At 40.4% G+C, this 13774-nt stretch overlaps 1 protein-coding gene across 2 annotated transcripts in view; it reads right to left on the bottom strand.

Moving 5' to 3' along the window:
* Positions 1-277: 277 nt before the first annotated feature.
* The window catches only part of LOC107730271 (leucine-rich repeat and immunoglobulin-like domain-containing nogo receptor-interacting protein 1-B), a 24141-nt gene continuing 10644 nt past the window's right edge, over positions 278-13774 (bottom strand). Inside the window, exons 2-3 of one of the 2 annotated variants that reach the window (XM_016541055.1) lie at positions 8927-11027; positions 278-472 (exon numbers count right to left, since the gene is read on the bottom strand). In XM_016541055.1, coding sequence (XP_016396541.1) covers positions 9171-11027 — 1857 coding nt within the window. In that variant the 3' untranslated portion in view covers positions 278-472; positions 8927-9170. Of the gene's footprint in view, positions 473-8227; positions 11028-13774 lie in introns of those variants that run through there. The other variant, XM_016541057.1, reaches the window with a different exon arrangement.

Here is a 13774-nt window from a genome sequence, read left to right as displayed (position 1 = left end):
AATCAAACAAGCTCAAATGTCATAAGACAATGTAAAGTGAAACGGTAAATTCCCTGTCTTATTCATAAATCGGTTAAAAGCTGTATACAGAAGCTACTGTCTGTTTTCATTTTTGTTTTTACAAACATAAAATGGCTAAAAGAAAAAGACGACGAGCATTGCTCTTTACAGTCAGACTGGACAGACGAATTTGCATTTGTGGAGTGATCTGGATCTGCGGTTTGTCTTTTTTACATTTGAGCCCCTGCAACTCTCTGCACATCACTGCTCAAACTATCATCTGTCATAAATCTCAGACACCCTGACTATTGCTTTTTGGCACATTCAGACAGTCCCAACAATAGTGTTGGTGATTGCTCTTGTAGAAAGTCACAGCAGCTGGCATTTTGGTATGGTAGTCCTCCTAATCATACCCAAGCTGGCATCAGAGGAATGTCATCTCCGTATGCAGCACAGACACAGCTGGCAGCACCTATCAGAGAGGAAAAGCATATGAATTACTTGATTACTTACTGCTGTTAGCCACATGGGAGCGGTTCCATTAATTCATATTTCGCCTCCTCACTTAGTACTCTGCGATGGTTAAATGCCACTTCAGCATGTTGATGGTTGGCAGTATCTCACCTTGTAATCTAATATAAGAGCCAATGTGCCACCTGTCTCCACTGGTCAATCGGGATGAAAACTGCTCTGCACTCAAGAATATAAGTGCACTGAAAGTGCATTTGATGGAAATTATGCCCAGTGCATTACTGTGGAATTAGCTGCTCTGTGATGCAAAAAGTCTGTTCCAGCGAGGTGACATTAGGGCTTCACACTGCGACAATAGGCTAATCTAAAAATCTAAAGATTGTGTGCATCCCTATACAGGTGTACAGATATAATCTCACAAGGAGGTGTTAGTTAATTACATCTGTAGAGTGTGCTTTTTGCACACAACTGAGAATACAGTGCAAACTGTGATGGCCGATTCACAAACAAGTGACTCTTATGAACCTATTTTGTTTAATGAGTCAGTCAAAAAGATTAGCAAAACAGTCTCAAACTCATCTGTCAGTGTGCAAATTCCAATGGGAAGTAAGCATCCATATGCCATCTTTGGTCTCAACTTTATAAAATTTGCATATCCACAATTAAATATTTCTTACTTATGAAACTTATTTAAACTACATATTAAATACATGGCAAAATGTGTGTAATATATCACAGCAAAGCCAAACTACTTGAATTATTCATAAACGGTTAGGTAACACTTACAGTAAGGTCCAATTCGTTAACATTGCATTAGTTAACATGAACGGTTTGAATCAGACTCACTGACTCTCTGAATCATTCAGAGGCTTTATTGAATCCTCAGCTGACTCATTGATCACTTCAAGCATTTTCGTAATGTCCAATTTGAAATAACCTGTGGCTTAGTATTGAGGTTCGATTGTAACGTAATAAATTATATGGGAAACTTTGTATGAGAGTAAAACTGAGATTTATGTATTTATTTACAAAAAGGCAAAAAATCTTCTTGGTTGCACTTCATTTTAATAGTCTACTTTAGACATTTTACTAATAAGTAACTACATGTTAACTAATTTATTGAAGTAATAGTAGACTAATAGGTTAGGAATAGTGGAATAAGTTGAAGTACTTGCAAAGTTACTTACAGTCCGTAGAATATCTTTTGTGGGACCGTCAAATAAAGTGTTAACAATATTACACAGACAGTCTACTAACTACTCTAATGACTGGTAGTTGACATGTAGTTAGTAATTTGACTATAAAAATAAAGTGTTACCATATTCTTAAAAAACAGAGTGACATTTATATGGGATAAATACAATGAGGATTGCTACATTGACAGCTTTTGTCTCTTAAGGTGTTCCTGACTGTAAAGTATTATGTATAGAGAATGTACAAGGAATAGTGAGCCCATGTGGTGAGCCTGTGAGACCCTGATGAGTGCCATCCTCCTCCATCACACAGACACTTTGTGTCATTGGCTCTCAGCAGTGGCCAATCTGCCTGTAATTACTCTCCTCTGCTGCAGGGCTCTCTTCCTGCTTCACCATGGCTAAACTGATTAGTAATCTAAGAGCTTAGATCACTAATTAGATTACTAATCACTAAACTGATTAGTAATCTAAGTTTGATTGGTGGAGCTAATTGAAAAGAAATGATCACGCATCATTATTGAGTACAACAGCTGTATAGAGAGTTTACACTGGGGGCTTGGCTCTAAAGGACACCAAAGAGTTTCATTATGTGACTTGAGGTAATGCCTCAAGAAAAGTAACACCATTGTGCCCTTATGTTATTTAAGAGATGTCAGCTCCTGGCTGTTTGCGAACATTACAGAATTACTCCACTTGATCCCAGCAGAGCGGCTGCATTACAAATAAAACTATTCTGTGAGTGAGCCGTTCTCCTTGCTGCTTTATGCATGAAGAGCAAGACCACAATGCCAGAATAATTCACTCTCCATACATCTACTTTTCCAAGGTTGATTTATTCTGTTAGCTGCTCAAAGAAGTGAATAGCAACATAAAATCACACTGTCATTCCTTAATCTATATGCTTTGGCTGAGCTTTATCTGATATTATGTCTTTATAATAGTATAATAATTCTGTGCCTCATGCAGCATCCCTTCTACAGTTTATTATGATTTATTGAGATGTAGTAAACACTTAATTGTAGCCTACAATGCTTTTAGTGCTGATTGCTCGGTGACTGCATGCCAACAGTTAAACAGACTGAAAAATAAAACAATGCCTAATTCAAAATGACCTTGACCAACACCTCCATATTTGATAAATGCATATTTTTGATAGCTGGAATGAGGATACAGAGAGGAAAGCCTACTCGTGAGTGAAATGTTTTTTATATTTTAAAATGTAAAAACATTTAATTTTAAAATGAGCTTTTTTGTAATCTTTAAAGTTTAGGTTTAGACAACTTTGCAATGGTTGCATTGTAACTTCATTTGAACAATCTTCTGTTTATCTTATTTTTGACCTTTATGTCATCATCTATAAGCCATAAACAATCTATATGAATATATCAGTGGCACACGGTGACACTATTAACCACAACATTCTTTTGAATAGACTAGAAAATTATGTTGGCATTAGTGGAATTGCAATTAAGAGGTAACATATTGATCACAAGTGCAGTATGGAATACCACAAGGCTCAGTACTAGGACCGTTGCAACATGGTGTTAGCTTTCACTGTTATGCTGAAATATTCAGCCCTATATTTCTTCTCTGCCTGACAAAACATATCAATTTGAAAAAAAACAGAATGCATAGTTCATATAAAAAATGGGACGACTAGCAATTTCCTACTGCTAAATTCTGAAATGTTAATTTTCAGACAAAAAACCTCTGCATGAAATAACCTAGAACACTGTCTAACACTTGGTGGCAGCTCTGTCAATTCTTTGTCATCAGTTAGGTGTGCTATTTGATAGCCAACTTTCCTTTGAAAGCCATGTTTCTAGCATTTGTAAAACCGCATTTCCCTTTCAAGGGAACTTCGAACTGCGTCCTCTAGGGGTCGCTATGGGGAATGCCTCGTCGTGACCCGTGTCTGAAGCATACATTCAAAAAACACCAACAACATGTTGGCCGGCGACAGCCTATGACGTCACTACCGGTGCGACTATAGTATAAATAGGCACCGGTAGAACACGTCATCCTCTTCTTCGTCTTCATTGACTGTTTTGTTTGAAGAGTGCATTCCGGTGGTAAGAGCGATCTTTCTTCCATTATTATGGCGAGCACTAGCAAGACGTTTAGGAGACGTGTGCATCCGTGTCTTCGTTATTTCACACCTGATGACAACACATGGTCTTTGCGCACGCGATGTCCTCGAGGGGGCAATCTGCGTTAACTGCGAGCGTTTTTCAATGAAAAAGCTCCGCTCTCATTTGTCTCTCTTTTCGAGGAAAGAGGGGCACCCGTCTGCTCCCCGTGGTTCAGGACCCGCCGCTGCTGAGGCACGGAGGAGAATGAGGTTGTGGGGATCGCAGGCGGATCTGGCTGATAAGTTTAAGGAGGGGCTTTCCCTTTCGCGCTCGTCGGCCGTGGACGAGGGTGAGCCGCTGGAGGATGATGTGATTTCCCTAACATCGTCTGATTTATCTGTCTGACCCTAGCCCTCCAGCTCAGGTGAGCCTTCCTTTTCTTCCTGATCTCCATACTGAGATCGAGAAGGAATGGAAGAGGCCGTTTTCCTCACGCATCTATCGGTTCCAGCATACGAGTTATGCCAACATTGAGGGGATGTGCGAAAGCGGCTATGAGAAGATGCCCCCAGTAGAAGAGATGCTGGCTAGCTATCTTTCTATGGGTGAGACATCCTCTCTTAAGACTCCCTCCTTGCCATCTAAGCCCCTTCAGGATACATCTCACTTAAATGGCCGGGCATACGCAGCAGCAGGTCAGGCTGTCGCTTCGCTGCACACGATGGCGGTGCTCCAGGCATACCAGGCTGACCTGCTGAAAGACCTGGATAAAGGCGAGGGCCTTTCTTCCGATGAGGTAGCTGAGTTGTGCTGCACCACAGATCTCGCTCTCCGTGCTCCTAAGCAGGCCGCTTCTGCTATGGGCAGGTCTATGGCGGCCATAGTGGTAATGGAGAGACATCTGTGGGTGAACCTGGCGCTCACTTGTCGAGGCTGTATCCAGTCTGTATGATCGCCCTTTATCTGGCTTCATGCTTCCTGGATCATGCGGCCAGATCACAGGCTTCTGCGGGAGCCTTCTTGGTCATCAGGCCCCCGGCACAGCACTGCAATTCTCCTGGCCATATCCAGGCCATATCCAGGTTCGCCCCGAGGAGCTTCCTGTGGACCAGGATATCCCCTCTTGCTGAGACGTCGAGCGGGAGGTATAAGTGGCGTTTTGCAAGGCTGTCGCCGGCTAACATGTTGTTGGTGTTTTTTGAATGTATGCTTCAGACACGGGTCACGACGAGGCGTTCCCCATAGCGACCCCTAGAGGACGCAGTGTCTCGTTCCCTACTCAGGGAACCATGGTTACATAAGTAACCTGAGACGTTTTCCATCCTAAAAATATAACTAAATTAAGACCTATGCTTTCAATGTCAAATGCAGCAACATTAATTCATCCATTCATATACCATATACAGTAAGAAAGATTCAACTTGATATGTGTGTGTAAAAACTATTAAAGAAGAATGCTATAATTTAATTTGAGAAGGTTACTTTTAATCTTATAAGAAATTAAATATTCCCACCTCAGGCCCAAAGTATTGAATATCATACTTTTTTCTTCAATGGCCAATTCTTAAATATGAGGAAGTAGTAGCTTTCTAAAACAATAATGCAGTGTTACTGTCTTACCCCTAAGCTCTACATTATTTCAGTCCCATCACAGAACTGCAGAATTTATGTACTTGGGCAGTAGGTAGTATCACTCTGTGTTTCTTGTACTAGATCACACTGAATCACACATTGAAAAACAGAAATTAATAACCCATGACATTTCCCTTTTAAAACATGTTTTGTGCAACACCATTAATTGTTACAGAAAAAGAGGTTGAAGGTGAACACAAAATTGACTAATGGCGGGCCTTAACAGTAAATATCATTGCACATTATTCACAGTCAATAGTTCTGTATCTTTTTGTGCAAAAACTGATCACTGGTGCGATGTTGAAAAGACAATAGAAAGACAAATTCTGCATTTTCTCAGAAAATGTCTATTATATTTTAGAGGAAAAATATATTAGGAAAATAACAGCAAGTCTAGTATAAAAGATCTACATATATATATATATATATATATATGTATATGTGTGTGTGTGTGTTACTAACTCCCCACTTTTTAACAAATCATGTCATGATGCTTCGAACATTATACGTTTTCACTGATCAAAAACTGCATGTAGCCATCATCCTCTCACTGTGAGCCAACAGATGAACAAGTTCTTTATAAGTCAGAGGCTTAATACACTCCTCAATATGAATGAAGTGGCATAATCTGACATAATTAAAGACTGGGAAGTTCCCTTCCACTGCATAACAGAAACACTTACCTCAAAGACGTCACAGCTAATCAGTGTTAGTTTATCCATATAGCCTGTAGGATTAACAAACTGCATGACCATTTTGTGTAACAGTAATCTACAAATTACAGTGGCAGAAAGCTTCATTATGATGAATTACAGTCAGACATGCACATTTGTTTTAAAATATGTTGGTGTCTAAGACTATTTATTCAGTACACTGTAAAAAATGATTGAAGCTATGAATAAAATAAAGATTACTAGAGTACATTTTACAGGAAAATACTATTTCAGTCTTTCTACTTGAAAAATTGTATGTTTAATTTAGTGCATTACTTGCCATTTATTTGTAAAAAAAAAATGTAAAAGAGAAAACTGTTTCATAATTAATTTTACACCATTTTTTTTTTCAAAAATTGTACTAAAACCTCCAAACGCAAGGCCAAGGAGGCAGAACATATGAATAGCAAAAAGACAAAATAGTACTTAAAGGGGTCATATGATGTTGCTAAAAAGAACATTATTTTGTGTATTTGGTGTAATGAAATGCGTTTATGCGGTTTAAGGTTCAAAAAACACATTATTTTCCACATACTGTACATTATAATACAATTTAACCACTGATTTCTAGTCGTGTCCTCTTGTGGAAGGCCAAACAAAGTAGTTTCGCTTTCAAAACGAAACACAGCGTCACACACGGCGGGCTAGAGTGAGCGGAGGCCGGAGGCCTAGAGTGAGGAACGGCCGGCGGCCAAAGTGAGCGGAGGCCGGCTTGAGTGAGCGGAGGCGGACGGGCTTGCGAACGGCGCGGCCGGTACCAAGAGCTTGTAACACTCCAAAGAGAAAGGAAAAACTGAAATCGCATCATATGACCCCTTTAAAGCAATCCAACAAAGAGAAAATAAGCCTCCTCATCTTTTACATTTAAATTCATATTGTAGTTGCAGATAGTTGCTAAATATTTTAGCTAACTTTGTATTAAATTGAATAAATCATTTTCGAATAACACAGCCTCTATTGCCAGATATTGGCTTTGTTCTTAATGGTCTTACCTCACTAAATATTAATCATCTCTATTCTTTCATTTTTGTCTTTCTTCTCTCTGGCATCTGGATGCTCCACTTCCTCTCTCATTAATGTTCACCACTCCCTCCCTTGCTGTTGTATTTGCTCAGTATTAAAGCACTGTGAGTGTTGGCCAACTGTTTGTGAGTCATCTCAGTAGAAAAAGGGCAGGAAGACAATTTTACACAACCATCACTTCCCAATTAAACATGAGGTCTCTGTGCTTACACTCCAGCTGACACGTTTTCCATTATGCCCCTGTGCGAGATGATGGGTTGTCAGATTGGTCCTATCCTGATATGTGCGGTGGCTTTGTCCCTGGTAGCTTTGTCTAAACGAGTGCAGTCAAAAACTAAAGGATCTCTGAATATTTGTGGATTTGTTACAACATGTTAAGGATTACTTTAGAATGCAAATCTGTGTGTGTGTGTGTGAGAGAGAGAGAGAGAGAGAGAGAGAGAGAGAGTATTGGGAGTTGCATAGAGCTCAAAACTATTGAACAGAGCAAATAAATGCACAACAGTCTATTGTTGTAGAGTAGATCATGCACTTACGCGTATCTATTCTCAAAAAATAACAATGAAAGGCTCCTTTTTTTCAGAGCATTTGGGCATTTTGGCTGCAGACTGAGATACGTCTTTCAAACACAATGGTAGATTGTAAATCACTGTACTATTATTAAGCTATAATATTACTTAAAGATACTATTTATCACCCCCACATTGTAGAGATTAAATCTGTTAGAATAATGTGACATAAGGACTTTTCATAATTTTTCCCCATTGCTTACTTTTTCTTTATGGTCAAAACTAATGAATTTTGAGTTAATTAAATGAGGAAGAGTCAGGCATATATGGACTCAACAACCTATAATCTTAGGTTGATTTAACACTTCAAATCCATTCTCACTAATGTCATGATGTGTTCTACCCACTAACACTGAAATGAGTATTTACAGAGAAAATATGTTTTTCAGAAAATGTTGAATAGTAATATGGTGTGTGAGGGAGAGCGAAGGTTTTAGCAGTACATTAGTGCAGCGTCTCTATCTTCCTGTGTAACTCACCAGCTCTCAAGGTTTAATTCACGGAGCAGAGCAAAATAAATGAGCAAAGACATTGAAGTATAAAAGCTTGTCATTTTAATATGTTTTACAGCTATCCATTGTCCCAAAATCAGCACTGTAAGGGTTGTAGAACACATTTACCTACCGAGTAACACCTGTCTCGTGAGAGTGGTAGAAAATGCATCATAGCATGGCAAATTGACGACATTTTGATGACTAAATCAAATAATAGTAGGTGACCTAGGTTCAGTAGGTGAATAAAAACAGAGATCTGTCAGATGGAATAGTAATTTAGTGTGAGTACAACCACAGGTCCAATAGTTTTGTCACATGTTCAGTCAAAGCAAATGGCTTTAAATTCAAAGCTACATCTGGCTTTATGACACTATGTAAGGTGTCAAAATTGAAATCGCACCATCAAACCATATTTAATGATTAATACTTGACCTTTGAGATATTAATGATTGTCAAGCCTAATCAATAAATCATTTGAAACAAATTGATCTCTTATAAAGAGTTGGTAATGGACATTTACAGTGATTTAATTAGACCTATACACTTTGCATGTATCTAGATATAGCACATGCACTCCAGTAGGCTCAACAACCCATAACCTCTGATTGGCTGCATTCAACCACTGTATTGCCAAATGTACATCGAAATAGTTATGTACAGAAAAGAAGACAAAGAGGACAGGTATGAATTTATACCGGTCCTCCTGATTCTGGCTTTCGCACAAATTTCAAAAGGACTATGTTTTTCAACACTTACCCGAACAAGTACACAGATTACTGAAAGCCTCAAATGGCCTGTCTACTTCCCCTTTGAGGACACAATCCCTGTGTGATTGATCTGTACAGTCTGTAAAAAAAATGTAAAAGGCTTTTTTCAGGAACATTGTTCTTTTCACAATTCCGCAAGGGGTGCAAAGATTACTCCCTTATTCCTCCCTCAAGGTAAGTCTGTTGTCAAGAACACCTATTCACGTAATGCACACACAATGGCGATTAGTCTTTTAAATCATCTTCATACTGATCTTGTGAGATCCCTCAGTCAGGCTGCTTTCTCCATCTACTTTCCGTGGCACATACTCAATCTCGATGTTTGGCTTGGCATTGCCTTTCCCTCGGCTCCAGAGGAACAAGAGCACCAGACAGAACAGCACCACTCCCAGGAAAGAGATAAACCCCATGGTGGTAGCGATAATGAGAGTCTTCATATCAAAGGGAAAGGGATCCGTCGCACCAGTTCCATTGGCACCGTTATCATTGGGCTGGTTCGAGATGAAGGCAAAGGTCTTATTGGGCTGATGGGGCCAATTGGGAGAGTAGCTATGAACGTGTAGGTGAGCCAAACGGGTGTCGTTTCCTCCTGCATTGACGGCAATGCAGGTGTATGTGCCATTGTCTTGTATTTGGGCGTATCTAACCTCGAGGGTGCCGTCCGGAGACACCGACAGCCGGCCAATGCTTTTAGTAGTGATGAATTGCTTTTTTGGAGACTGCCACATAATCATGGGAGCGGGGTCTCCATCTGCTTGGCAAGGGAATTGGACAGTGGTCCCCTCATCCACAAATCTATGAATGGCTTTGTGATCCCGGATCTTGGATTTCTGACAGGTGAAATAATTTGGTGGGAGAACATCCGGGAAGTCTTTGAATTCTTTACCCTGCAAAAACTCTGGTGATTCACAAGATGGCTGCTGGCGGTTGAAGTTAAGTCGCCATCGACGGCGAAAGACCCAGAGGAGACGACAGTCGCATGCCAAGGGGTTGTCGTGAAGAGCCAGTGTCTCCAGGTTGCCGACCGAGTGGAAGGCAGACTCCTCTAAAGTGCTTAGACTATTGCTGGATACATTGAGAACCCGAAGGTAGTTGAGTCCTCTGAAGGAATAAGGCTCAATGCTGACTAGCCGGCCCCCAGCCAAGTGAAATGCCTGGAGCCTCAGCAAATTGTGCATTTTGTTGCCCTCCACAACCTTGATCGGATTGAAGGACAGGTTGAAAAAGCGAAGGTACACCAGGTGCTGAATGGCCTCGTAAGGGACGGCAGTGAGATTGCAGTTTGTGATGCTCAAGGTTGTGATGTTAAGTCCATGGAGAGACTTTGTGGTCAAGGTTTCTAAAAGAGGCCAGTTTGCTATCTCTAAGACTTTGAGTCGATAGAGCCTCCTGAAGGAAAAGTCTCGAATGATCTTGATGTTGAGATGCCGCAGCCTGAGGGTCAGCAGGTTGTGAAGATGGTTGAAGGCCTCTGTTGGCACAGAGGTCAGGTTGCATCTTTCCATAGTGAGCTGCTCTAGGCTGCTGAGGCCATAAAAAGCTCTGTGAGAGATGAACACCAGGTCGTTGTCCCCCACCTCCAGTTCTTTCAGGTTGTAGAGATCTTGAAACATGAAGTCCAACAAAATGACAATTTTATTCTCACTCATATCTAATCGAGTGAGGTTACTGAGGCCAGTGAAAACACCCAGCTGAATCAACTTCAGCTTGTTGTTGCGTAGCCCCAGTATTCGCAAGCCAAGGAGGTTGTTGAAGGCCCCTGGTTCAATGACGGAAATGATGTTCTCGTTGAGCTGTAGCTCCTCCAGGTGTTGATAGTTGAGGAATTCCTCCGGGTTGATGGCTTTCAAACGGTTCTTGCTGAGATCTAACAGCCGCGTGTCAGTGGGAATTCCCTCGGGAAGGGCGATCAGCTTCCGCCGATGGCACACGACTGAGCGCTCTTGGGCACTGCACTCGCATCGAGAGGGGCAGCCAGTGGCAGACCCGGACAGCACAGTACCCAGCATCAGGATGAGAATGGGCTGCCAGCACGCCACCAGGTAGCTGTGCCCACTTGCCTCTCTGGCCACCATTTTGATGGTAACCTGCTGAGAAAAAGAATAGAGAAAGACTCAGCAAAAGATCTGAGAGACAATCATATTGCTCCTGTTGTTAAAGGGGTCATATGATGCTTTTTTAAAGATCATTATTTTGTGTATTTGGTGTAACAGAATATGTTGACATGCTTTAATGTTCAAAAAACACATTATTTTTCAAATACTGTACATTATTGTAGGTCCTCTATGCCCCGCCTCTCTCAAACGCTTCGTTTTCTACAAAGTCCCTCCTTCCGACAAGCGCAGTCTGCTCTGATTGGCCAGCTGACCCAGTGCATTGTGATTGGCTGAACACCGCAAGCACTCGTCGGAAATGTAACGCCCCTTACCATAATCGCGAGCTTCATCTTTCAAAATAAATGTAAAGACAGAGCCCGAAAGGGGAACAGAGTCGCGTGACAGACACAGTGATGAAGCTGGTATGTGTTTGCAGTACACAAGCCACGGTTAAGACAGCTGACTCCACTGTGATGTGACCCTGTCTCTCTCTCTCTCGCTCACACACACGCACGCACGCACGCACACACACACACTATGCGCAAAACTCCGCATTTGAACAGTCAATAGCAAATACTTAAACTAATAACAAAACAGTAGCTGATTCAGAAGCGCCAGATTGTCATAGCAAAGGCAGAATGACCTCTTCTCCTAGGTTCACGAAACGGTCGTCCATAAAATGCATTGCTGTTCTGTTGTAAGTGATCCAAATAAAGTGCTTTTGCTTTCGCACTGAAACACACAGCGTCTCCCTGACATGCTGCATCAACACTACTGCTGTTCCTGAAACCACGCCTTCTTTCTTTGCGTGATCATTTGGGCGCATTATGCAAATATTTCCACATGGTGATGTAGATATGTGGGGGCGTGTTAGAATGAGCCGTTTTAGGGGGGCGTGGCAGAGTCTTAACTTTGATAAAGAATATCTCTTTGGTTTTGAGACTTTGGTCTTTGCAACTTCAGGGATCTTATCTATGCACAATCAGCTTGTAACACTCCAAAGAGAAAGGAAAACTTGAAATCGCATCATATGACCCCTTTAAAATAGCAAGAGATGGTTTTGGAGAAAATGCTGACGCTTGAAAAATGTAACTGACTACTGCACTGGAACATGCTGCGTAAAGGCAACTCAGAGCTTTGATTAATGATATAACAGAGACATTAAAAAGTAAAAGACTGTATGAGAAAAAGAAAACAACCATAAACAAAACTGGCCATGAAGAAGTACAGCCAAGTTATAAGTCAGTCCTATAGGGGAGATATACAAGTATAGCCTCTGCATGATCTTTTTGAAATATAAAAACATATCTTGGATGTTTAACTTATAACAAAAACATGTATTTTCAATAATGGCTTGAACCAAATCAGTAATGATTTAAGCATGCCAAAACAAAATATGTTTTTCTTTAAACTACATAAATAATAGATGGTATATACAGTATACTATTGCAAAAACTGAGAGCAAGGGACATATAAATCAGGAACATGACCTTACAATGACTTGCACTAACTAAAAAAAAAAACTGGGGGACTTTTGAGGTCTGGTGCAAATAAGACATACAAACATACATAGGCTATAGGCTCATATTAATGCATGGTCAATCATTAAAAGACTGTGATCTCGATTCAGAAACGATCTTATTTGTAGCATTAAATAAAACATCTTGTCAGAACCTCAAGTAAATTAGCCTACATAATAATATTATCTTATTTGGTTGTCTAATGTTTTGTTTTCAAAATCATGGGAGAACCATGATCTCTATTCTAAACAGGGGCGATTCTAGGATTTTCAGTTTAGGGGGGCTAAGCCCCCAGTGAGGGTATAATAATAATAACAATAAATACATAGCCTATATAAATACAATATAAATGTTTGACTAATAGGGTAAGGTGGTATACTAACCTTATTGCAGTATTCCACTGTATTGCATACATAGGTATAACATTTGAGTACTGAATAAGCCAAATACAAGTCTCATGTCACACACAGCAGCCACAATACCACTGTATAACTGATATAGGCTTATGTCCCTACTGGGAAAAAAAACAAACAATAAAATCATCACAGACAATTTTAATGGTTTCCACAACAAATAACATTACAAACCATCAACTTTTAACCATTAAAACCATTAAAAAATGGTTTTCTGTAGTGTGTTTTGGGACATATTCCATTAGGATTTTTTGGTTTTAACAAGCCACCAATAGAAGGCAGAGACCAACAGGGTCCATTACAGTTTCCAGTAAAACCAATAAAAGTCCCATTATAACCAGTAAAACTATTACAAATTTTGTAATGGTGTCTGTTGTTTATTAGACACTATTGTTATTTTGGGAATATTTCGAATAAAAATTTTAAAAAATTAATACAACTTTTTTTTTCGAAATATTTCCAAAATATATCATGAAATATCTCGATTCTCACATATGTGTAAGTAAATGCATTTTGCACCTTTATAGATTATGTTAGTTGATCTATAATGGGCGATGGGCAAAGTAGCCTAATAGTGTAATCTATTAACTTTGCATAAAAGTACGCAGCGTCGGCGCCACGGGGGGCCTGAGGGGGCCCGGCCCGGCTACCTCGGTCACTGTGCCCCCTCACCTCTGGTGCCGTCTCCGTAGTGGGCGCCCTAATGTTAGTCGGTGAGGCAAGGTACTGCCCTGGGAAGGTTTCCCAGTCTGTTAAATACAGAGATTAAAAGCGAAATGTTTTCATTTCGGTTCCTTCTTAGCAAAAA

The sequence above is a fragment of the Sinocyclocheilus rhinocerous genome, unplaced genomic scaffold (genome assembly GCF_001515625.1).
Source record: "Sinocyclocheilus rhinocerous isolate Xijiao unplaced genomic scaffold, SAMN03320098_v1.1 scaffold368, whole genome shotgun sequence".
In the NCBI taxonomy this organism is placed as follows: domain Eukaryota; kingdom Metazoa; phylum Chordata; class Actinopteri; order Cypriniformes; family Cyprinidae; genus Sinocyclocheilus; species Sinocyclocheilus rhinocerous.
The sequence above is the reverse complement of the archived record's forward strand: the minus strand, read 5'-3'. Positions and strand labels throughout refer to the sequence as shown.